The sequence below is a fragment of the Salvelinus namaycush genome, chromosome 18 (assembly GCF_016432855.1).
Source record: "Salvelinus namaycush isolate Seneca chromosome 18, SaNama_1.0, whole genome shotgun sequence".
In the NCBI taxonomy this organism is placed as follows: Eukaryota; Metazoa; Chordata; class Actinopteri; order Salmoniformes; family Salmonidae; genus Salvelinus; species Salvelinus namaycush.
In genome coordinates, this window is record NC_052324.1 from 27,710,638 (window position 1) to 27,735,813 (window position 25,176).

General features: G+C 42.4%; 3 protein-coding genes across 6 annotated transcripts; 2 read left to right on the plus strand and 1 right to left on the minus strand.

The window, feature by feature from the left end:
• Window positions 1–1,928: 1,928 nt before the first annotated feature.
• Window positions 1,929–13,028, plus strand: LOC120063288 (ubiquitin carboxyl-terminal hydrolase 30-like). Of its 2 annotated transcripts, none has more exons than XM_039013574.1 (13): window positions 1,929–2,023; window positions 2,626–2,735; window positions 2,847–3,029; window positions 3,214–3,317; window positions 8,478–8,576; window positions 8,709–8,754; window positions 8,838–8,932; window positions 9,046–9,105; window positions 9,336–9,422; window positions 9,538–9,618; window positions 11,027–11,249; window positions 11,506–11,614; window positions 11,754–13,028. In XM_039013574.1, the coding sequence occupies exons 1-13, from the start codon at window positions 1,953–1,955 to the stop codon at window positions 11,995–11,997; spliced, it is 1,512 nt and encodes a 503-aa protein (XP_038869502.1). In that variant the 5' UTR covers window positions 1,929–1,952; the 3' UTR covers window positions 11,998–13,028. The 2 variants fall into 2 exon arrangements, with proteins under 2 accessions (XP_038869502.1, XP_038869503.1); XM_039013575.1 differs by lacking the exon at window positions 1,929–2,023 and adding an exon at window positions 2,048–2,512.
• Window positions 12,360–17,067, minus strand: alkbh2 (alkB homolog 2, alpha-ketoglutarate dependent dioxygenase). Its single transcript, XM_039013580.1, has 4 exons — window positions 16,120–17,067; window positions 14,030–14,307; window positions 13,746–13,944; window positions 12,360–13,483 (listed from the first exon to the last, which is right to left on the minus strand). Exons 2-4 carry the CDS (start codon window positions 14,289–14,291, stop codon window positions 13,174–13,176), a joined length of 771 nt encoding a protein of 256 aa, XP_038869508.1. The 5' UTR covers window positions 14,292–14,307; window positions 16,120–17,067; the 3' UTR covers window positions 12,360–13,173.
• Window positions 15,771–24,715, plus strand: unga (uracil DNA glycosylase a). 3 transcript variants are annotated; one of them, XM_039013577.1, is made up of 7 exons: window positions 15,771–15,942; window positions 16,498–16,704; window positions 16,793–16,888; window positions 17,063–17,160; window positions 20,066–20,154; window positions 23,194–23,372; window positions 23,483–24,715. In XM_039013577.1, exons 1-7 carry the CDS (start codon window positions 15,847–15,849, stop codon window positions 23,621–23,623), a joined length of 906 nt encoding a protein of 301 aa, XP_038869505.1. In that variant the 5' UTR covers window positions 15,771–15,846; the 3' UTR covers window positions 23,624–24,715. The 3 variants fall into 3 exon arrangements, with proteins under 3 accessions (XP_038869505.1, XP_038869507.1, XP_038869504.1); XM_039013576.1 differs by lacking the exon at window positions 15,771–15,942 and having other exon boundaries at window positions 16,305–16,704; XM_039013579.1 differs by lacking the exons at window positions 15,771–15,942; window positions 23,194–23,372; window positions 23,483–24,715 and adding an exon at window positions 20,598–23,187 and having other exon boundaries at window positions 16,300–16,704.
• The last annotated feature ends 461 nt before the right edge of the window (window positions 24,716–25,176 follow it).

The window sequence follows — 25,176 nt, forward strand, 5'->3', positions numbered from 1 at the left end:
TGTTTTTATTAATCACCCAACTTCTTACAAATTCTTTAAATAATAGTCCTGTACAGGGTATTTCCATAGCTGGTAAAGAAATTATTATAAGCCAGCTGGCTGACGATACTACACTTTTTCTGAAAGACGCTAACCAAATTCCCATATCGATCAATGTGATACAATCCTTTTCCAAAGCTTCTGGTCTATATCTTAATATTAATAAATGTGAACTCATGGCTGTCAAAGATTGTGTGACACCCTCATATTATGGTATTCCAGTAAAATAAGAACTTACATATTTAGGCATAACCATTACAAAGGATCAGAAGTCTAGAGGCTTACTAAATTTTAACCCTCTTATTAAAAAAAACCCAGAAGAAGCTAAATCAATGGCTACAGAGGGACTTATCTTTAAAAGGAAGAGTCCTAATAACCAAGGCTGAAGGTATCTCTAGACTAACATATGGCGCTCTATCTTTATATCTTGACGGTAAAATAAGCAAGGAGATAGACCAGATGCTTTTCAACTTTCTGTGGAGAAACAGTAGCCATTACATTAGGAAAACTGTTGTAATGAACACTTATGAGAATGGTGGACTGAATTTTCTGGACTTTACTACCTTAAATAATACTTTTAAGATCAATTGGATAGAACAATTCCTAAGAAGACCCACTCTATGTGGAATTTTATTCCTCATCATGTCTTCTCTACTTTTGGCGGCCTTAACTTCATGTTTGTTTGCAATTATAATATTGACAAAGTTCCAGTGAAACTTTCTGCTTTTCATTGGCAGATTTTCTTGTCATGGTCCTTAATTTATAAGCATAATTTTTCTCCACACAGATATTATATATGGAATAATCGGGATATATTGTATAAAATACTTCTTTGTTTTTAGAATATTGGTTCTGAAATAATATCCTATTGGTGAGCCAACTGGTAAATGCAGAGGGTCTTTTACTTAGTCATAAGGAATTCTTATCACTTTACAAGGTCCCTGTAACACCTAAAGATTTTGCAATTGTTTTAGATGCCATTCCCTCAGGTGTTGCTTTATTATTCAGGAACGTGTCAAGACCTGACTCTCAGAGCCTACCTTCCATTGACCCGGTTGACTCATCAGTAGGAAAGATTTGTTTCTCTTTTGGTCCATTCAACAACAGAGCGATACGAACCTTGTTTCAGCAGGATGTTGTATCTATCTATACCTTATGTCATGCCTTATTGGAATGGATTTATTGATAATATCTGTTGGAAAAAAGTTTGGATGTTGCCACACACATACCTACTTGTTAACAAAATGAAGGAAGTTTCCTTTAAAATTATTCATAAATATTATCCTGCCAACCACTATATGAAGAAGTTTAAGGAAAACATCAACTCAAATTGTTCCTTTTGTAATGACCACCCATAAACAGTGTTGCATCTTTTTTTGGCATTGTATACATGTAAGAAAACTGTGGCAAGACATCAGTAGATTTATAATTGAACACATTTATGAAGATTTTACACTATTGTGGAGAGATGTACTGCTTGGATTCTTTACCTATGATAGAAATAAGCTGAAACATTTTATGTAATTAATTTCATTATTCCTTTGGACAAATTTCATATTCACAAATGTACATTTACAAACAAAACACGACATTTTCTTACCTTACAAAAAGAAATTGAACTGTATTTTAAGACAATTAAATACTATACTAACAAAAAAGCTGTTAGAATAATAAGTGTATGTTTGTCCCTTAAGGTCCTTGTGTAATGTGCTATTGTACCCCCTAGCCCAATTGTCCTTTGTATATTATTTATATATACTTGTGTTCCCACATGTACTTCCTGTATTGATTTGTTGTTAATTAAAATAAAAAATAAAAAAGTCTGCGACAAATGACTTCCTGTACAGCTGTGTTTGGTCCGTCAAATATCCAAAGACTCCCAATTTAAGTTCCACTACGTTAGCTCCGAGAATATGCCGTGGTGCAGACCAGCGACATCTGAAAAGCTTATTCGGGAGTTCCTGTACTCTGGTACCATTGTCAGGTCAGACCTGAATGTTTTACAAGGCCTTTCATTTCGCGAATTAAATGTGTGATTGTGTCGGGGTTTAGCGAAGTGTGGTCAATGAGCTTGCTCTTTCTTAGTGAGCAGTTCGAACGACGTTTTTAAGTGGCGCACACACAAACGACGCCAAAGCAATCGAGTACTGTTGATCTGACTGCGTCAATCTGAAATTAAAGATTTGACGGACTACTTTTATGGGATTACCATACCATCTGTTAGCAAAATTCCAACATGTTTTAGAGAAGTCTTTGTGCATTGTGTCGTAGTAGAGGATGTCAAAAAGAGCAATCTACAATAGCTAACGTTTATAGGCAGATCTGTCTGTCAAGTCGACAGGACTGCCTGTCGTTGGCTGGCGAACTTGTGTCATGTTCGGCAATTGAAATTCGATTTACATGAACCAGGAATTATCTAGTAAAAAGGTTTATTGGGGTCCGCTGCTGCTTTGGATACGTTAGAGTTTGTTAGGTATGGACATACAATATATTCAGAGTAACTGAAGGGAAACGCATTTGATGTCCCAACAGTTCAGACTTTTCTGTGAGACTGTCAATAATATGTATCACTGGAATATTTTTCAGGAACAAAATTATGAAAAATTGGGGAGTCATTGGTGGAATAGCGGCTGCCATGGCTGCTGGAGTATATGTTCTATGGGGTCCAATTACAGACAGCAAGAAAAGGAAGAAAGGTAAGCTTGCCCAATGTCTGTGTAGGCAGTTAAAGATGGGATCACTAATGTTATGTAGGTGGATGTTTATGAGGGCCATTGACTGTATACTAACAAAAGTATCCACCATAGGCATGGTACCAGGCCTGCTGAACCTGGGAAACACCTGCTTCATGAACTCTCTGCTCCAGGGCCTGGCAGCCTGCCCTTCCTTCGTCAAGTGGCTGGAGGAGTTCACTAGCCGCAAAGGTGTGTCAGAGGGAGAGCCAGAGAAGGACCCCAAACTTTCCACAACTCTCCTGCAGCTTCTCCAAGGTAGTGTTTGGTGATGGGCGAAGAAGGAATCAGAATCCCTGTTCACTCAATTGTTAGACTCTATGGTGCAACCCAAATGGCACCCTATACCCTATGGTGCACTAGTTTTGACCAGGGCCCATGTAATGCACTATATAGGGTACCATATGGGATGCACCCTGACAGTACATTCTCTGATTTGCAGCACTGTCAAATGACAACACTGGGGCGGAGGATGTGCTGGATGCAGGGCGTCTGCTGGAGGTCCTCAGACTCTACAGGTGGCACATCAGTTCCTTTGAGGAACAGGTACGTTATCCTTACTTGTTAAGCATTTGTGAGCATTTTTTCAGAGCATTCAAGTCAAAATTATTGTCTTAAATCTGTTCCCCATAAGAATTCTGCTCCACGTTCAAAACAAATTAAAAGTAAGCCCTTCCAGTCGAAGCTCACATCCACTACAATACCATGGTACTTTCCAATGGAGCAGCAAGAAATCCCCCTATGGATTTCACATGACTTGGCAGGGGTACAGCCATGGGTGGGCCTGGGAGGGCATAGGACCACCCACTGGGGAGCCAGGCCCAGCCAATCAGAAAACGTTTTTATTACAGACAGAAATACTCTTCAGCGCCCACCCCCCCAGACGATCCCGCAGGTGAAGAAGCCGGATGTATAGGGCCTGGGCTGGTGTGGTTACACGTGGTCTGTGGTTGTGAGGCCGGTTGGACTTGCTGCCGAATTCTCTAAAATTATGTTGGAGGCAGCTTATGGTAGAAATTAACATGAAATTCTCTGGCAACAGTTCTGGTGGACATTCCTGCAGTCAGGATGCCAATTGCACGCTTCCTCAACTTGAGACATCTGGTTCATGCTCTACAACATTCGCAGAGTACGACCCTGCCTCACACAGGAAGCGGCGCAGGTCCTAATCCAGGCACTTGTCATCTCCCGTCTGGATTACTGCAACTCGCTGTTGGCTGGGCTCCCTGCCTGTGCCATTAAACCCCTACAACTCATCCAGAATGCCGCAGCCCGTCTGGTGTTCAACCTTCCCAAGTTCTCTCACGTCACCCCGCTCCTCCGCTCTGTCCACTGGCTTCCAGTTGAAGCTCGCATCCGCTACAAGACCATGGTGCTTGCCTACGGAGCTGTGAGGGGAACGGCACCTCCGTACCTTCAGGCTCTGATCAGGCCCTACACCCAAACAAGGGCACTGCGTTCATCCACCTCTGGCCTGCTCGCCTCCCTACCTCTGAGGAAGTACAGTTCCCGCTCAGCCCAGTCAAAACTGTTCGCTGCTCTGGCACCCCAATGGTGGAACAAACTCCCTCACGACGCCAGGTCAGCGGAGTCAATCACCACCTTCCGGAGACACCTGAAACCCCACCTCTTTAAGGAATACCTAGGATAGGATAAAGTAATCCTTCTAACCCCCCCCTTAAAAGATTTAGATGCACTATTGTAAAGTGGTTGTTCCACTGGATATCATAAGGTGAATGCACCAATTTGTAAGTCGCTCTGGATAAGAGCGTCTGCTAAATGACTTAAATGTAAATGTAAAATCTGGCCTTGTGTTGTGTGACAAACTGCACATTTTAGTCGCCTTTTATTGTCCCCAGCACAATGTGCACCTGTGTAATGATCATGCTGTTTAATCAGCTTATTGATATGCCACACCTGTCAGTTGGATGGATTCTCTTGGCAAAGGAGAAATGCTCACTAACAGAAACAAATGTGTGTACAACATTTTGAGAAAATAAGCTTTTTGTGCATATGGAACATTTCTGGGATTTTTTTATTTCAGCTCATGAAACACGGAACTAACACTTTACATGTTGCATTTTATATTTTTGTTCAGTCTATGACTGAGATATGTGGTCGTCCCACCTACCTACACTACATGACCAAAAGTATGTGGACACCTGCTCGTCGAACATCTCATTCCAAAATCATGGGCATTATTATGGAGTTGGTTCCCCCATTTGCTGCTACAACAGCCTCCACTCTTCCGGGAAGGCTCTCCACTAAATGTTGGAACATTGCTGCAGGGACTTGCTTCCATTCATCCACAAGAGCTTTAGTGCGGTCGGGCACTGGTGTTGGGCGATTAGGCCTGGCTCGCAGTCGGTGTTCCAATTCATCCCAAAGGTGTTTTGATGGGGTTGAGGTCAGGGCTCGGTGCAGGCCAGTCAAGTTCTTACACACCGATCTCGACAAACCATTTCTGTATGGACCTCGCTTTGTGCACGGGGGCATTGTCATGCTGAAACAGGAAATGGACTTCCCAAACTGTTGCCACAAATTTGGAAGCACAGAACCGTCTAGAATGTCATTGTATGCTGTAGCGTTTAGATTTCCCTTCACTGGAACTAAGCGGCCTAGCCCGAACCATGAAACCAGCCCCAGACCATTATTCCTCCTCCACCAAACTTTACAGTTGGCACTATGCATTGGGGCAGGTAGCGTTCTCCTGGTATCCGCCAAACCCAGATTTGTCCGTTGGACTGCCAGATGGTGAACTAAAGGTAAAGGAGGACTGCGCACGCCCCCATTCTCATTGACGGGGCTGTAGTGGAGCAGGTTGAGAGCTTCAAGTTCCTTTGCATCCACATCACCAAAAATATATATATATATTTTTTTTACACCTTTTATTTAACTAGGCAAGTCTTATTTTCAATGGTGGGTTAACTGCTTTGTTCAGGGGCAGAACGACAGGTTTTTACCTTGTAGGCTCGGGGATTCAATCTTAAACCTTACGTTTAACTAGTCCAACGCTCTAACCACCTGCCTTACATTGCACTCCACGAGGAGCCTACCTGTTACGCGAATGCAGTAAGAAGCCAAGGTAAGTTGCTAGCTAGCATTAAACTTATCTTATAAAAAACAATCAATCATAATCACTAGTTAACTACACATGGTTGATGATATTACTAGTTTATCTAGCGTGTCCTGCGTTGCATATAATCGATGCGGTGCGCATTCGCGAAAAAGGACTGTCGTTGCTCCAACGTGTACCTAACCATAAACATCAATGCCTTTCTTAAAATCAAAACACAAGTATATATTTTTAAACCTGCATATTTAGTTAATATTGCCTGCTAACATGAATTTCTTTTAACTAGGGAAATTGTGTCACTTCTCTTGCAACAGAGTCAGGGTATATGCAGCAGTTTGGGCCACCTGGCTCGTTGCGAACTGTGTGAAGACTATTTCTTCCTAACAAAGACAGCCAACTTCGCCAAACGGGGGATGATTTAACAAAAGCGTATTTACGAAAAAAGCACAATCGTTGCACGACTGTACCTAACCATAAACACCAATGCCTTTCTTAAAATCAATACACAGAAGTATATATTTTTTTAAACCTGCATATTTAGCTAACAGAAATCCGGGTTAGCAGACAATATTAACCAGTTGAAATTGTGTCACTTCTCTTGCATTCATTGCACGCAGAGTCAGGGTATATGCAACAGTTTGGGCCGCCTGGCTTGTTGCGAACTAATTTGCCAGAATTTTACGTAATTATGACATAACATTGAAGGTTGTAAAATGTAACAGCAATATTTAGACTTAGGGATGCCACCCGTTAGATAAAATACAGAACGGTTCCGTATTTCACTGAAAGAATAAACGTCTTGTTTTCGAGATGATAGTTTCCGGATTCGACCATATTAATGACCTAAGGCTCGTATTTCTGTGTGTTATTATGTTATAATTAAGTCTATGATTTGATATTTGATAGAGCAGTCTGACTGAGCGATGGTAGGCAGCAGCAGGCTTGTACGCATTCATTCAAACAGCACTTTCGTGCGTTTGCCAGCAGCTCTTCGCAATGCTTCAAGCATTGAGCTGTTTGACTTCAAGCCAATCAACTCCCGAGATTAGGCTGGTGTAACCGATGACGTCACTCGCTCTGAGACTTGGAGAAGTTGTTCCTCTTGCTCTGCACTTACAGTTACAGTTTTGTGGAGCGATGGGTAACGATGCTTCGGGGGTGGCTGTTGTCGATGTGTTCCTGGTTCGAGCCCAGGTAGGGGCTAAAGTGCCTATAAGAACATCCAATAGTCAAAGGTATATGAAATACAAATCGTATAGAGGGAAATAGTCCTATAATTCCTATAATAACTACAACCTAAAACTTCTTGCCTGGGAATATTAAGACTCATGTTAAAAGGAACCACCAGCTTTCATATGTTCTCATGTTCTGAGCAAGGAACTTAAATGTTAGGTTTTTTACATGGCACATATTGCACTTTACTTTCTACTCCAACACTTTGTTTTTGCATTATTTAAGCCAAATTGAACATGTTTCATTATTTATTTGAGGCTAAATTGATTTCATTGATGTATTATATTAAGTTAAAATAAGTGTTCATAGGGCCTCCCGGGTGGCGCAGTGGTCTAGGGCACTGCATCGCAGCGCTAGCTGCACCACCAGAGTCTCTGGGTTCGCGCCCAGGCTCTGTCGCAGCCGGCCGCGACCGGGAGGTCCGTGGGGCGACGCACAATTGGCCTAGCGTCGTCCGGGTTAGGGAGGGTTTGGCCGGTAGGGATATCCTTGTCTCATCGCGCTCCAGCAACTCCTGTGGCGGGCCGGGCGCAGTGCGCGCTAACCAAGGGGGCCAGGTGCACGGTGTTTACTCCGACACATTGGTGCGGCTGGCTTCCGGGTTGGAGGCGCGCTGTGTTAAGAAGCAGTGCGGCTTGGTTGGGTTGTGCTTCGGAGGCTAAATTGGCTTTCGACCTTCGTCTCTCCCGAGCCCGTACGGGAGTTGTAGCGATGAGACAAGATAGTAATTACTAGCGATTGGATACCACGAAAATTGGGGAGAAAAGGGGGTAAAATTAAAAAAAATAAGTGTTCATTCAGTATTGTTGTAATTGTCATTATTACAAATAACAAAAAAAAAATCGGGCGATTAATCGGGATCGGCTTTTTTTGGTCCTCCAATAATCGGTATCGGCGTTGAAAAATCATAATCGGTCGACCTCTACTCAGTAGTGAGTGTTGTGACTTACCAGCACTCGGCGGTCTTTTTCTGTGAGCTTGTGTGTCTTACCACTTCGCAGCTGAGCCTTTGCACCTAGACGTTTCCACTTCACAATAACAGCACTTACAGATGACCGGGGCAGCTCTAGCAGGGCAGAAATTTGACGAACTGACCTGTTGGAAAGGTGGCATCCTTTGACAGTGCCACGTTGAAAGTCACTGAGCTCTTCAGTAAGGACATTCTACTGCCAATGTTTGTCTATGGAGATTGCATGGCTGTGTGCTCAATTTTATACACCTGTCGGCAACGGTGTGGCTGAAATAGCTGGATCCACTAATTTGAAGGGGTATCCACATACACAAAAGTATCTTAAGATGAATGCACTAACTACGTCACTTTGGATAAGAGCGTGTGCTATATGACTAATGTGTAAGGTATATTGGTTTAATCTCTCGTCCCTATTTACTTTTCTTAGGATGCACATGAGCTCTTCCATGTCCTCACCTCTTCCCTGGAGGAGGAGCGAGACCGACAGCCCAAAGTCACCCACCTCTTTGACATTCAGTCCCTTGAGGTAAGTTGTCACTCCCCTTCCTTTAATAATCACAGCCCTGCTAAGCTTAGTCTCTTTCAGCACAGTGTGTTTTTGATGTAAGTTAATTGTATTTTTGCCTTCTGACTTCTGTTCCTTTGTTTTTGGCATCAGAGTCTCCCAGATATAGATGATAAGACCTTAAGCTGCAAGAGTCGAGGTAAGGAGGCAAATAGTGGTGTGGAATATTTTACTAGAGAAGTAGGTTTTGTGAAAATAGGAAAAATACTTTTGCTCTTCCAGGCCCTCTTCATCCTTTACAAAGTCCTTGGAAGTTTCCACATCCTTTCCATGGCCGCCTAACAAGCAATATGGCTTGCAAGCATTGCGAACAACAGGTGATTAATGTATTTGTTTATTTTTCATATCACGTGAATATCAGATATTTGGCAGTGTACTGTCATTAAATCAGTGGTTTGTTTGTGCTATTAATTCATTTTCTTGTTCGCAGAGTCCAGTGCGATATGACTCTTTCGACAGCCTCTCCTTATCCATCCCTTCGCCGCAATGGGTAAGCAGAATGGGTGACGGGAGATAAAATACATGATGGAAACCTTCATATCATTCAGGTGAAGGTTTTCCTTGTACCACTGGTGGTACAAATATCATTGATATGTGTACACCAAGGTTGCAGGAGCAAAAGCTTGCACGAGTTCAGGTAACCCTGTTCTACACGAATGTATGTAAAATAATAGCTTGTGAGCTACAGTATATGCAATGTGCTGAGTATATTTCCCTTAGGGCTGGCCTATCTCTCTGGATCACTGTCTCCAGCATTTCATCTCTTCAGAGACCATTAAAGAGGTGGAGTGTGAAAACTGCACCAAGGTACTAGTCTTCACTTGGTTGGTTAAGAAAATGGAACTGTACTTCTGTGAACCTATGGGTATGTTATTTTGGAGCTTTAGAATGAACCTTGTTTTGACATCTTCTCTCCTGTCAGCTTCAACAAGGCGCCTTAGTGAATGGGCATGTCCTGGAAAGCCAGAGGACAACCTTCATCAAACAGCTTAAACTGGGAAAGGTAATGGTCTTTCCCACTAACCATGTTTTTATGCAAGTAAAGTCAAAACGTATACAGAAATTGCTGTGATAGACACAGGAAGTTTCGGCACAATTTTAGAAATTCCAACATTTGTTCGTTCGACATGGTGGGATCTTTTTGTTTTGGTAAAATTAATTATACAAGAAATGGCAGTGGAAACGTCCTTTATGTGCAAATATTGACTAGATAACCATATCGAAGTAAACTTTGAGTCACACAATAATATGGTGTGTGGTCCTCCCACTACGACTCAGGAAACCATGCAATTTATTAGGCTACGCTGCCCTACAAAGGCAAAACGCAGTAACTACGAATTTGGTCAAAAATGTTTAATCTGTTGTAATGGCCAGGTATATTATCTGATTTAATGTTGGCATTTAGTTTCTTGACACAAGAACGAGCCAGTTGATCAGAATATATCATGGAGTATCCTGTCTAGACAGAAAAAGGAAGTTACTGCATTTGGCCTTTTGTGCAGTGCAGATGAAACAAGTTATGAACTTCACAGGGTGGTGAAAGTGCACGGTGATGAGCTTGATGCTCCTTTCCAATAAATATACAGGGTTGAATTTTCGGTAGTTGAAAATGCAATGGAAACACATTGGACTTTAGATTTTTATTCGGCACATCAATCAAATATATTTAAAGCCCTTTTTACATCAGCAGATGTAACAAAGTGCTTATACAGAAACCCAGCCTAAAACCCTAAAGAGCAAGCAATGTAGATGTAGAAGCACGTTGGCTAGGAAAAACTCCCTAGAAAGGCAGGAACCTAGGAAAAAACCTAGAGAGGAACCAGGCTCTGAGTGGTGGCCAGTCGACTTCTGGCTGTGCTGGGTGGAGATAAGAGTTTATGGCCATTAAGGCCAGATTGATCTTCAAGATGTTCAAACGTTCATATATGACCCATAGGGTCAAAAAATAATCAGTGGTTGTAGAGAGTGCAACAGGTCAGCACCTCAGGAGTAAATGTCAGTTGGCTTTTCATAGCCAAGTATTTAGTGGTCGAGACAGCAGGTGGGGTAGAGAGGGAGAGAGATGGGGAGAGGGAGAAAACATCATGAAACGTAAGCAAAAAAGTACATTTTGTGTCCACTACATCACACAATGATTTATCTGCAACAAGTCAGTTTGGTGGGAAAATGTACATATTTGCTTTATGCAGATTTTAGAATATTCACATGGAAACCTACCTATTGTGACCTACTTGATGATATGTGAAACAATTGCTGTGTACTAAATGGTTTCACTGCTTTACTGGTATCCCCCTGCACACATCACTATCAGATGCATTTGTGTCTGGCTTCAGCATATCCTTGTCCTCGGTTATGTGACATACTGTATACAGGTATATGACGGCGTGTGTTTGTGTGACTCCTCCCTCCAGCTCCCACAGTGTCTCTGTATTCACCTGCAGAGACTGACATGGTCTAATGAGGGTACGCCCATAAAGAGACAGGAACATGTCCAGATCTCAGAGTACCTGTCTATGGACCGCTACAAACACCGCACAACCATTCAGAGGCTCCAGCGCATCAACTGTACTCCCAAAACCATTAAAGCAGAGGATTCAGGAGTTGCTGCAGATAAGACTCCTCCCAGTGGCAAAGGTATGGTGAAATCACTTAAATTGTCTTCCTGGGACTAAATTGCTTGTCTTATGACCTCTTATTACCCTTTCAGCTTGAGAGGACTGAGAACTGTCATGATTGTTCTTAGTGGGTTCTTAGAAATTGGCCTTAGAATATTTGGGATTTGTTTGAGGACAGATACTCCAGATTACTCTCATAATGTAATTGTTGTTTTACAGACCCTTGAAAGGCCTTGTACAACACTAAGAGCATACTGTATTCTACTTATTTTCAGATATAGAACACCATAACAACAACAAGCCTCTGTCCAATGGAACCTGTTCGTCTGTCTTTCTCCATTCTCCTGGGTTGAACCCACAGGTCAACCTCACATATGACTACAGGTAAACACAACCTGATCATCTTAAACAGCCTTTTCATATCAATAAAGAGAAGAACCAATTATACAAAATCAGATAAATTGTCTTGGAATTATAGTGTGTACTCTGATAACACTGTTGAATACACCATGTCTCTCCACAGCTCCTCAGAATACCACTTTCAACTGATGGCTGTGTTGGTTCACCATGGTGACATGAACTCAGGACACTTTGTCACTTACCGCCGCTGCCCTCCCTCGCCCCGCAGCCCCTCTCCATTCAGCTCCCAGTGGCTGTGGGTTTCAGATGACTCTGTACGCAAGGCCAGTCTACAGGAGGTGCTGTCCTCCAACGCCTACCTACTCTTCTATGAGCGGGTGAGACGGCTCCGTCTACTGTTGGAGTAGAGCCCTGGAGCACTGAGCCAGACTGTACACCTCTCCCCTGCCAACCCATACCACCACAGCCATATGTGCCACAGAAAACACCCCTCAGAAGTGTAATTCTCCAGCCCCAATGGCTTACCTGTAGGATTGTGCTTTAACAGTACAAAAGATTATGCTGCTCTACCTTGACCTCCTGTCATATTAAAATCATGAATGTCCCCCTCTTCTTTTACAGTGATTTAGGAGGCACTGCCTTTTAGATCCCAGAGATTGCCTACCTGTAGGAATGATTGGACTGTTCTCAAAAACATCTCAGAATACTGGTAGTCGTTTCACAAAAGATTTGCATTACTTCAACCAAGATGTTTTAGGCTAAATGGGTGTTACTAGATTAGGAAATGTGGAGGTACTTGATATGTAATCACTGTCTTCAGCTATTTCAGTCTGGAAATAATCACTCATATCTTAATGTAGGTTTAATTAAAATAATGCAATGTTTCAATTGACATTGTATATAAGCTGCTGTATATTACATTTTTCTACGTGTGTAACAAATTCAGAATACTGTAATAACATGCAGGTGGTTTGGATTGTAGTCTAGCTCCACATGTCTGCAGACCATTTACTTTCATGTAGAATCATTTCTGCAGTTGTTGCACAAGATCTCATGGTATCAAGCTAATGTGTATATTGTTATTTTTGTTCCTAAATGATATTGAAGCAACATGATAGTTTTACAACTCTTTTATAGAGCATTGGAATTGATAGCAATGTAACAAATTTACCACAGTGTTTAAAGTTGTGGTGGCAGTGTGTACAACTACACAATCTAAGTGTAATGCTCAACAAGCATACTAGTTGTGTTTTAAATACTGCCATTTACTCTCCTAGTATTGAATTAGGATGCAACCTCTAAATATCCCTCTTACCCATTTTCTGATCAATTTGCACTAATGTATATTTTGAAGATTTGTGTGTGTGAGATCTGTGAAGAAGTTGATTGTTTTCATAGATACAATTATGAAAATAAAGAATCTATAAGTAAAGAGTTACCACATGACTGATTTTTATGAATTGGACCATGAACAAATTCAAAAACTAGTTGAATCAATATTGCAGTGGGGACAGTGGTTAGATAGTACGTCCCGTGACGTCAGCCACAATGAAGTGAGACTCCCAACGGACCATGTCTGACCCTCATTTCTTGCCGTCTTGGAGGATGCGTCTGAAGGTAAGGTTGATGCGGGGTGTGAGGACCCTCTTGCGGGCTGGCAGGCTGTGGCACCAGTGGGTGTTTGTGGGAGAGTTCATGAGGAGCAGGCTTCCGTGGGCCAGTTCCAGCTTCACCGGGTTGATCTGCCGTCGGCACTGTTTTCCCCGTGACTCCCTATGTCTGAAGACAAAGTCCCGGACCGCCCCCAGGGATACGGAGGCGATGGAACAGAGGGGGTCCAGTTCCCGCTCATCATCACGGTGCTCACCCATGTGATCGTGTCCATCTTTGTACCTGAGTAAACCAGGAGCAGCTACAATGGAATCACAGTCCAACAGTCCTAGAGTGTATTTATTACACCGAAACCGTTTATTCCAAACAAAACGTTTTGCAATGAAAACTAGAGTTTCTATTGGACAAATTCAAGTAGGTCCCTCCCTGTTTTGCTCCATTTGCTTCTATTTGGTTCTTAAACGGTAAACTGTTTCCATTGCAAGACGTAATGAATACACCCCTGTAGATGTAGAATCTTCTATAGCAGCGTAGACAGACTCACCTGTTAATCAGGACGAAGTTGAAGGTTTGCCCTGTTGCCTTTGTAACAGCATCACGAATGTACTCCAAGGTTGGAGTCCACGGGCTAGCCTGAAGACTCACTCCAGAATAGGTGTAGGTTAGTCCTGCGTCCCCACAAGTCGCCTGCTTTCTGGGGACATTGTAGACCTTCCCAAACACCTGAATCTTTGTTTTATCTCCTGTAACAAAATAAGAATGGCTCATCTACATACCAAGAAAAAATGTATCTGAACTGTCACTGAATTGAGTGTGACAATTGTATACCTGTGAGGTAGACTACCTCCTCCTCCAGCTGTGTGTAGAGGCAGTCTGCTTCCTCTTTAGGAAAGAGTAGAGCATAGTCACAGTCCAGTCCCTCTGCTTCAATCTTCTGCCAAGACTTAGAGAACTCAGTCAAATAGGCATCCTCCTTTACAATCCCCTGATTGCATTCTTCCTCTTTACATTTTTTCCACACAGGTTCTCTCTGTTCATCTGTTGTCCCATCAATATAGCGCTTCCTGGTTTGACTCACAAATGTATCCATCAGCCACCTTCTTGCTCTGTGCTCACCAACATGAGAAAACTTCATTGTAATAATGTCCAAGACCAAGAATGAAAAGAGAACACAGGAGTACGGATAACAGAAGGAATAGGCCTACAGATAAACGTATAGCATAGGATAATTAATTACTAAATACATGAGTGGAAAGTTTACAACATATCACTATACTTGGCCATTACAGTTTAATACCTTGCTGACCTTGCTATGAACATTGAACTATAACCATTGACGTAAACAGGTACAAAATGCACACTATGATGGACAGTGCCACCCGGGATCCTTGGGACGTCCCTACCCTTAAACCCTAACCCTTACCTTAACCTCTACCCTTACCCAGCGTTTCCCAAACCTGGTCCTGGGGACCCCAAGGGGTGCACTTTGTTGTTGTTGCCATAGCAACACAGCTGATTCAAATAATCAACTTATTATCAAAACGTGCACCCCCTGGGGTCCCCAGGACCGAGTTTGGTAAACACTGCCTTAACCATTTTAAATTTAAACTTCAATGGTTGGTCTTGGTGAATGGGTTGGCGTATAACGTGAACGTCTAGCGTGCGTTCGACTCTCATCACGGACATCTTTAGCATGTGAGCTAATTAGCAACTTTTTAACTACTTACTTGCAACTACTTAGCATGTTAGCTAACCCTTCCCTTAACCTTGACCATTTTAGCTAACCTTTAACCTAACTCCTAAACTTAACCCTAACCCCTAACCCTAGCCTAGCTAACATAACATTGCAGTTTTTGCAAATTCGTAACATATAACACGTTTTGCAAATGTATAACATATTGTACGTTTTGCAAATTCATAACATAGTGTAACGACCCTGGGTTTATAAGCGCGGAAATCGACTCTGCCGCTCGAGCATGCTTTTGCGGCACAGTCGATAGCGCGCCGGACCTCGGGCTAGAAGGTCGAGGGTTCGAGACCTGCTCCCTGCCTGTTATATTACATTGGTGTCAGAAGTGATCGGACCTCGTATCCACGACAGTGCGTGTGCTTGGCCGGTGAGCGCGTTCCTGTAAGACGTAAAGTCGCAAGCTAGCGCGAGGACGCGCTCTTTGAAAGGAGGGAGTAGTGTAACGACCCTGGGTTTATAAGCGCGGAAATCGACTCTGCCGCTCGAGCATGCTTTTGCGGCACAGTCGATAGCGCGCCGGACCTCGGGCTAGGAGGTCGAGGGTTCGAGACCCGCTCCCTGCTGTTTCATTACAATATAATACGAATTGTAATTTGTAACATATCATAAGAAATGGGTGATGGACAGCCACAAATTAATATATATCATACTAAATAGGGTGTCCCCAAATCTACGTACAGAATAATACTAAATGCTCTGAGACAATGTTGGATAGCGCCGACCATACTATGACCGAAGCCCTGCGCGTTCACCTTAGCAATACGTCATCGCAAGTTGGCGGGAAATGTTCTGTCAGAGAAGTGGTTCAAAACAAGCGGGACTGTGTTAGTGCTGCTGAACAATAAGGAAAGCAAGCTCTAAGTCAACTACTACCAAATTAATCAAGGTTACTAAAATGATAGGGCAGAAAACGATCAATTCTTTTTTTCCGCCCATTTTGAAGAAGAGAGCTTCGGGAGGGGAACATGAGAGAGAGGATGCCCAAGAACATGTGAGAATTAGCGTACTATTAATTTATAATAATTGTTTGCACGCGAGCTGCATGAGTACAAACCGGTGCAATTGTGTAACTATTTTAAGTAGCTAACATTCTGTACATTACAACTTTTAACCTAAAGTTGCATGTATACACATTGAAATCAAGTTATATAGTTTCACCAGCACGTACCTTGTTGTCTTGACGCTGTTATTACAATAATCTGCTTGCTAACTAACAAAATCATTGATTCAATTGTTATATTTTATGTGATAACATTGAAAAGACCATACAACATTGGTTTCAAACCAGTAGTCTTAACCATCTTTGACCGTAACACACAAATCCCGCGATATCTTTACCATCAGCGATCACAGGGGGTGGCGTCACTGGCGTCAGTGTTTAGGAAATTTGCTCAAGTTTCGTAGCAGATTTAGAACATGTTGCTAGCTAGCTAAAATGCTTGCAATGAATGTACCATATTTGCGACGTTCTCCAATAATTTTTTTAACTGCACCATTAACAGCCACACGTGTTTCACCAACCTTGCATTTTGCTCAATATACCAAGGTTGGACGGGTGAAGAAGCTGAAGCGATCAGGCAACGGAACGACGGAGTCATCCTCTTCTCCAGTGTGTCCAGAACTGCTGGCCCGAATCGCCAAAAACAAGCAAGCAGCGTTGGAGAAACTGTGCGCAAGTAACACACCGGATGAATTTGGGGAGAGTTGGCGAAAGAGTTTGGTCTCTGAGTTTGGAAAGCCTTATTTCAAAAACGTAAGATGAGTCTACCCACACATAGCTACATCGTACAGATTATCAGAAATGTGCATAATCCAATTCCCTTCGCTCCTTACTGTTTCAGTTGATGTCTTTCGTTGATGGAGAGAGGAAACTGAACACTGTCTACCCACCCCCTCAGCATGTTTTCACCTGGACACAGATGTGTGACATCCACGATGTAAGTTTAGGTTTTTGACAACAATGGCACATGTACAGTTTTTCATATTAAGGGGTAGAAACCCTCTAATGTACAGTATGAGCCAACTCATAAGGTTAGGCTGTACAAGTTATTTCCAGGGGGAAGAACCACTGCACTGCCCATAATGATCAGAGCCATTTCTCCTTGGTACAGGTCAAGGTTGTAGTCCTCGGTCAGGACCCATATCACGGTTCAAACCAAGCCCATGGATTATGCTTCAGTGTGCAGAGACCTATCCCACCTCCACCCAGGTAGCCTACAGTATTATTACATTGTAGACCATGTTGAACATATCCAGGCAAGGGGAATATGTTTCCTGCAATAAAATGTATGGTGTAATACATACAGTGCCTTTAGAAATGTATTTTAATTGTATTTTTTGTCAATGATCTACACAAAATACTTGAATGTCAATGTGGAAGAAAACTTCTAACATCTGTAAAAAAAAATATGGAAAATAAAACCCTATCTTGATTAGACTCAATCTCACAGGCACAAACACGACTGGAGCTACAACAGTAACCTCTCGCATTTAAAGGCGTAGGTGACATTTGTCATATCATCTGTTATTTTGGTTAAAAGACTCAGGTCACAGGGCCTCCCGAGTGGCGCAGAGGTCTAAAGTAAGGTATTCAACCCCCTTGGTCATGTTAGAATCAATCACCTTTGGCAGCGACTACAGCTGTGAGTCTTTCTGGACGTCTTATTTTATTTTACCCCCTTTTTCTCCTCAATTTCTTGATATCCAATTGCGATCCTGTCTTGTCGCTGCAACTCCCCAACAGGCTCGGGAAAGGCGTAAGTCGAGTCATGCGTCCCCCGAAACATGACTCGCCAAACCGAGCTTCTTAACACCAGCCCGCTTAACTCGGAAGCCAGCTACACCAATGTGTCGGAGGAAACACCATTCAACTGAAGTCAGCCTGCAGACGCCCAGCCCGCCACAAGGAGTCGCTAGAGCGCGATGAGCCAAGTAAAGCCCCCCCGGCCAAACCCTCCCCTAACCTGGACGTCGCTGGCCAATTGTGTGCCACCCTATGGGACTCCCGGTCACGGCCTGGGATCGAACCCAGGTCTGTAGTGACGCCTCAAGCACTGTGATGCAGTGCTTTAGACCTCTGCGCCACTCGGGAGGCCCTGTGACCTGAGTCTTTTAACCAAAATAACAGATGAGAAGACACCTACCCCTTTAAATTCGAGAGGTTACTGTGGTTGCTCCAGTCGTGTTTGTGCCTGTGAGATTGAGTCTGACTAGTAGCAGTGTTATCTTCTCTTCCCTAGCAGTTGAAACTCAAACATAGAAAAACAACCTAGCTGGTAAACAAAACAATGTAAATAGCCAAGAAACACAAGTTCAAAGTCTAACTTCAGTAGACTTTCTTTTCAAGTAAATTAGACCAGCGTTTATACATGTGCGCAGCTCTTCTAACGCATTGATGACACCGATAGCGTCATTGCTCAAAATAGTACACAGAATCATCTGGATATGTGTGCAACAAAATTTCAACATTCACCTTCTGCTACCATTTCTGTCAAGCCATCTACACATACAGTTTGACGCATACGTTCAACGTGTGCACAACGCACTGCAACTGCCTCTGCAACGCAATGCTGCAAGGCAAATGCAGTGTTCCATTGGAAATGAATGTACTTCTGGTGTACCAAAATGCAATGACGCTGTCGGTGTGATCGAGGTGTAAAAATGAATCTTTCTCTCAGCTCTTTACATGTGCACAGCCCCCAGCCAGGCAGTGTGAGGTGGAATAGGCTATATAGGATTCGTCTTTCTTTGACTTTGTGCGATTTAATTTACCAACTATGAAACAAAACGACAGAAATACTTTGAAGACAGCTACTGCACCATTTATTTTACTATAAATGTGATCATACTTGACTTTTTATTCACATGTGAGTGAAATGCTCGAACTGTTGAGCCCTGCCCATCTGTCAACATGGTTGGCGAAATAGACATCTTACACACTAATGCCAAAATCTACCCACATTTGGCAGGTGGCGGGTGTTAATTTTAGGCCCTGGTTGTGTTGGATTTGCCCCAAACATAACGCTTTGTATACGTGACATAAAGTTAATTTCTTTGCCAATTTCTTTCCCGTTTTACTTTAGTGCCTTATTGCAAACAGGATAAATGTTTTGGAATATTTGTATTCTGTGCAGGCTTCTTTCTTTTCACTGTTTAATTAGGTTAGTATTGTGGAGTAACTACAATGTTTATTCATCCTCAGTTTTCTCCTATCACAGCCTTTAGTCTCTAACTGTTTTAAAGTCCCTATTGGCCTCATGGTGAAATCCCTGAGTGGTTTCCTTCCTCTCCGGGCAATTGAGTTAGTGACTTTGTAGTGACTGGGTGTATTTATACCAGTGGAGGCTGCTGAGGGGAGGATGACTCATAATAACGGAGTAAATGGAATGGCTTCAAACACATGGAAACTATGTGTTCTATGTATTTGATACCATTCCACTAATTCTGCTCCAGCCATTACCACGAGTCTGTCCTCCCCAATTAAGGTGCCACCAACCAACTGTTATTGATACACCATCCAAAGTGTACTTAATAACTTCACCATTCTCTAAGGATATTCAATGTCTACCAATAGGGGCCCTTTGTGAGGCATTGGAAAACCTCCCTGGTCTTGACTGAGGGACTTTAGGTAATTGTATGTGAGATACAGAGATGACGTAGTCATTCAAAAAATCATGTTAAACACTGTTATTGCACACAGTGAGGGCATTTAACTTATTATGTGACTTGTTAAGCACATTTTTTCTCCTGAACTTATTTAGGCTTGCCATAACAAAGGAGTAGAATACTTATTGACTCAAGACATTTCAGCTTTTCATTTGTAAAAGATAAATGAATCGAAAAACATAATTCCACTTTGACATTATGGGGTATTGTGTGTAGGCCAGTGTAAAACAAAATCTACATTTAATAAATGTTTTAATTCAGGCTGTAATGGCAAAATGTGGAGAAAGTCAAGGGGTGTGAACACTTTCTGAAGGCACTGTACATTTATCTATGTGAAGGACATTTAGCTTTTTTAGCCTTTTTTATTCGGTACTGTATTGGATTTAGTTTTTCATATCATTGACACAGTTACCGCATCGTCAAATGTAGAGCCTCTTCTTTTTTTTCAGCTTGTTGAATATGTACAAAGAATTGGCGTCTGATATAGAGGGCTTCCAGCACCCTGGACATGGAGATTTAACTGGATGGGCTAAACAAGGTACTGTACGCACAATAGTCTAGCACACGTGTCGAACTCCAGTCCTCGAGGGCATAATGTCTGCAAGTTTACGCTCCTCCCTTCTACCTTATTGATCAGTTAAAGTCATTGATTAGTTAGGAACTCTCCTTGCCTGGTTGTCTAGGTCTTAAGTGGACACTAATTGAAAGCAAATAAAGAAAGCCAGCAGAGAGACAGCCCTTGAGGAATTGAGTTTGACTAGGGCTGGGCGGTATACTGTATTTTACAATATACCGGTATTGATGCATGGACCGGTTTGGGTTTCACTTAACATTATATAAAGTAATTTCAATGTAATTCTTTTTTCTATGAATATTGTTTGGGAAATGTGAGACGCTACTCCACCATGTGTAAAGTCCGTTTTATAGTTTACTCCACTACTTGAGTCGTCTCTCTCCTCTCTCATTCCGCTTTCCACACAGACCAAGCCCTGCCCCCTGCCACTCAAGGAGCGCAGTTGTTTTTGCTCGACCACGAGACCACTTGCTTGATCCAGTCTGCATGGTCAATGCCGCACATGGCACAAGATGTTGATAACGATGCTGATTTCCACTTTGCGTCTTAATATATTCCACAAGCGTAATATAATTACACAATTAGTTTGTATCATACTGTCTGCAACTTCTTAGAAAGTTGTGGCTAAAATTAATCGTTTTAGCCTCTAATGCTAATTGCTAGTTAGCTAGCTAATAAATGTACTGAGTCAGAGCAAACGTAGTTAGCTAATATAGCTTGATTCCATTGATTGTGTAGGCCTAAATCAACATGTTTGTGCAACAGTATCTTCTAAATTAAAGAGTTATATGCAAAGCGTGAATGCTATTTAAAATGTGTATTCGCGGATCGCAACCAACAAAGGTGCATGCACCGCCACCTACTGTACTGGAGTGTGAAGCCTGTTATGGCCCCTCCATTCATCTATTTCTCTGATCAAGCCCTTTGGTTCCGCCTACTGTTAATGAGTGTGAATTCATTACACTTTGTGAAACAAAGGGGAAAAGTATGGGGAAAATAAATTGCTCTACACCCATTAAAACCTCACCACTATTCCACTAATTGTCCCTATCGGATGCTACACCAGGCTGGCAGCCTGGGAGGTTGGGACACTATCATTCAACACACTTTGTAACTCCTCTGCAGTAAAATCTTGTCCAACGAAGTACTTCCCTGCAGCTGCCCCCACAACATCTATATTCTGTGGTTGACATTCCATTTCTGCAGGACAGTTAATAACCATGGCTATGAATGCAAAGAAGCCAATCTTACTGAAGTACATGTTATTTCTATTACTCTCCATTGGCCTCCGCTTACTCTCAGGGAACCTGTTAGGATCACTCGCCCTGGACCCATCTTCCTGTACTACTCCCTTCACAGCCTCAACATAAGACACCTTCTGTACTACTCTGACCCAGTCAACCTCGACCTGCCTTTCTTTCACCGGACTTCTGATCTCCAGCAACATTAACACACACAGCTTTTTCCACCGATATTACACATTCCTTTGTCTCATGCCCTCCTGCACACTTCTCTAGGAATCTCCCTCCTACACACTGCTGCGACATGACCATAAGCTTGGCACCTACAACACTTTGATCGGTTCGGGACAAAAGCTCTCACAGGATAACTGACACATCCTAACTTGACTTTGTCGTGTAAGGACTGCATCAAAATTCAGCAGGACAGACCGTGTCTTCTGTTTCACCACGCTCTCCACCGGGTGTGCTTCGCACTAAATGGTGGTCGTCACAGACACCAGGAATGTTCCATTTCAGTTGATCCTCAACACTTAACGCGATTCCACTTATCACTCCTTTTAGCGATGCCCTGCTCTTTTCCCGTGGTGCGGAGCGCCCGGTCCTTCTGGACGGACAACACACAAAAAAGCATTGAGTCCACTTCAAGGTACTTTCACAGATTCAACAGTCCCCAAACTCTTCTCCACCCAACCTGACACCACATATGGATCAGCCAGAAGACAAGGATCCATTCTCTTAAAATCTCACTCACTGGGCCACAATGATCTTTATCATCATTGGGACAAGGCTCGACCTCGACGGTCTTCACCACACCTGCCACCGCAGGTAATTCATTCTCTCTCGTCAGGTAAGATTTCTGAGCTACTCGAGTACGTTTTTTTGCTTTTTGTACTTGATGTCAATCTTCTTCACCATACCGCTTCCTTCTCCACTCCTTTCCTTCTTCCTCGCTGTCCATTTCCACATCTCCATGCTCTTTCCGGTCCTTCATCCGCTGTAGTAGAAAACTGTTGAAATGGTTCTTGAAATTTGTCGCCATGTCACGTCCGCATGAATAGAAGTAGCAACGAAAAAAACATTTAATGTAGTCAAAGATTATAGGGTGCCCAATGAAACACTGACCAACACATTGGTTACTACACTGTCACAATAACTCCTCATTCTATTTCCATTCCAACAGTTCACCCAAGGGTTTTGATGTAAATTGCTAGTCAAATTGCAATTGCAATATTTAGTTAAAACTAAGGTCTAGATTGTTTGGTCCATATCATGCAAACCAATGTGGAAATGATCTCAAATGAGTGCAGGAAATGCAGAAATGGTTGAAAATGCTGAATTATTTTTGGTTCAAGTTTGTTTTACACTGTTCAAATCAATCATAATGGAGAAAGCCCCATTGACATCTCTTAGAATGTATGTGTTGCCACCTTAGGGTCATGCACTACTCATAAAGGAAATGTAGAACTTTTTATTATTCCAAAACATCAAATACCGTCCCAATTTGTTGTGATATGATATTTTGGCAATATACGCCAGCCCTAAGTTTGGCACCCCTGGTCTAGCAAGTTTGGCTATAGACATACAGTATAAATATCATAGACTCCTGGTGCAATATCTTAGGACTGTCATGAATGCAGGCACTATTCAGGATAATGCAGATAATCAGAACAAGTATATTGAAGTATGGATTGGGCATTGATGAACTTCAATGCCTTGATGTGCAGTTATCAGGAGCCAACTGGCGCAATGCTTCTCTTTCCAGGTGTCTTGTTGCTCAATGCTGTGCTGACCGTCCGAGCGCACCAGGCCAACTCTCACAAAGACAAGGGCTGGGAAACCTTCACTGACGCTGTGGTGCAGTGGCTCAGCTCCAACCGGGAGGGCCTCGTCTTCATGCTGTGGGGGGCCTATGCTCAGAAGAAGGGAGCAGCTATTGATAGGGTTGGTTAAATGTAATTTAATATTGTATTAATAGTGAAACAAACACTTTTCTATTCTTGACGCAATCCACTGACCTCAGCTTAATGGTCTTTTGTCTTTATCCTCTGTAGAAACGTCACCATGTTCTTCCCACTGTACACCCCTCCCCTTTATCTGCTCATCGAGGGTTCTTCGGATGCAAGCACTTTTCCAAGACCAATGAGTTGCTGGAGAAATCAGGGAAGGAGCCCATAGACTGGAAGGCACTTTGAGATGTCCCCACACAGCCTTATTTTCACGGTGGGGATTCCAAAATGTAACTAACTAGATTCATCACTACTGTTACCAAACCATAAGCTTATGGTATTATTTTTGTTATCAAATATCTGGGTGACATGTGTGTAAATGTTTACTGCAGTGGGCAAGGCCATACTATATTCCTTTATTGGCAGATTATAGTTTTCACTCTGGTTTGCAGTTTGCACCCTTTAAAATGTAATTGGATTTGATCTACATTCAAGCTAAGTAATACCTCATCAACAAGTATCACTTTGGTATGTCAAAACATAGCAACTACATCAAGGTTTCCCAAACTCAGTCCTGGCCCCACCTCTGGGTGCACATTTTGGTTTTTGCCTTACCACCACACAGCTGATTCAAATAATCAAAGCTTGATGAGCTGGTTATTTGAATCAGATTTTTTTTTACGAACCCCAGGACTGTGTTTGGGAAACCCTGAGCTAAATGTGGCTGGTTTGTAAATATGTAATTATTCTGTTCTTGATTTTTAGTACATTTTGTATTATGCTTTTCTACTTTAAAAATAAACATACTGTTATTCAAGGCTGTTTTGTGATACTGTAATCAATATGAAGAATCTATTTAGAATGTTTCCTCTGGGGTTGATGCCTCTGTCAGGGTTTCCCAAAATCAGTCCTGGGGACTCCGTGGGGTGCATGTTCTGGTTTTTGCCCTAGCAATACAGAGCTGATTATAAAATAATCAACTATTCATAAAATTGATATATTTCAATCAGCTGTGTAGTGCTCGGGCAAAAAATTAAACGTGCATCCCTTGGGGTCCCCATAACCGAGTTTGGGAAACGATGCTCTAAGTTGATGACATGATTAAGGTTGTTGTTGTTTTTTAAGTAATGTGCTACATGAAGTGAGAGGGGGGGTTCGATTGCTTGGGTGTTTTGCACCGGGTGGAAGTTGATTGCATTTGTTTTGGAACCGGGCTGCCTCGCGGGCTTGAGCCTGGTGCCCAATTTTATATGTAAGTGCTTTAATATGTTTGGACCCCAGGAAGACTAATGGGGATCCCTAATAAATACAAAGCCCACAGCGACGTTGGCAAAATAATGTGGAATAATGAGTCGGATTATGTTTTCAAATGCAAAACTCATTGCTTTATCTGTCTTCGCAATGAACACTTGTTGACAAAATGGCCAAGCGGTGCAGATTAGTGTTTGATATGGGAAGGTGCTTCTCCCTCACCGTTTTTGCACTTTCACTGTCACGTGCCATACATGGGACAGTTTAGCGTAATCGAATCCGCCCACTGTCAGGTTACGTTCCAGACCTTGAGTGGCCACTGGCCATACCAATGATTTATATATACACTAGAGGACGTACATGGGGTGCTGTTTTGAAGCCACCACCCCTCCATCTTCGCACTCCCCCACGATGTAAAAAATATTTTGGAAGCTATAGAATCTTTTTTTTATTTTTATGCCTGCATTTGTTTGTTCCACGTTTATTATATTATTGACAACTTAATGTAGACTTTTACATTATGTGAGTTTAAAATAAAATAAAAAATA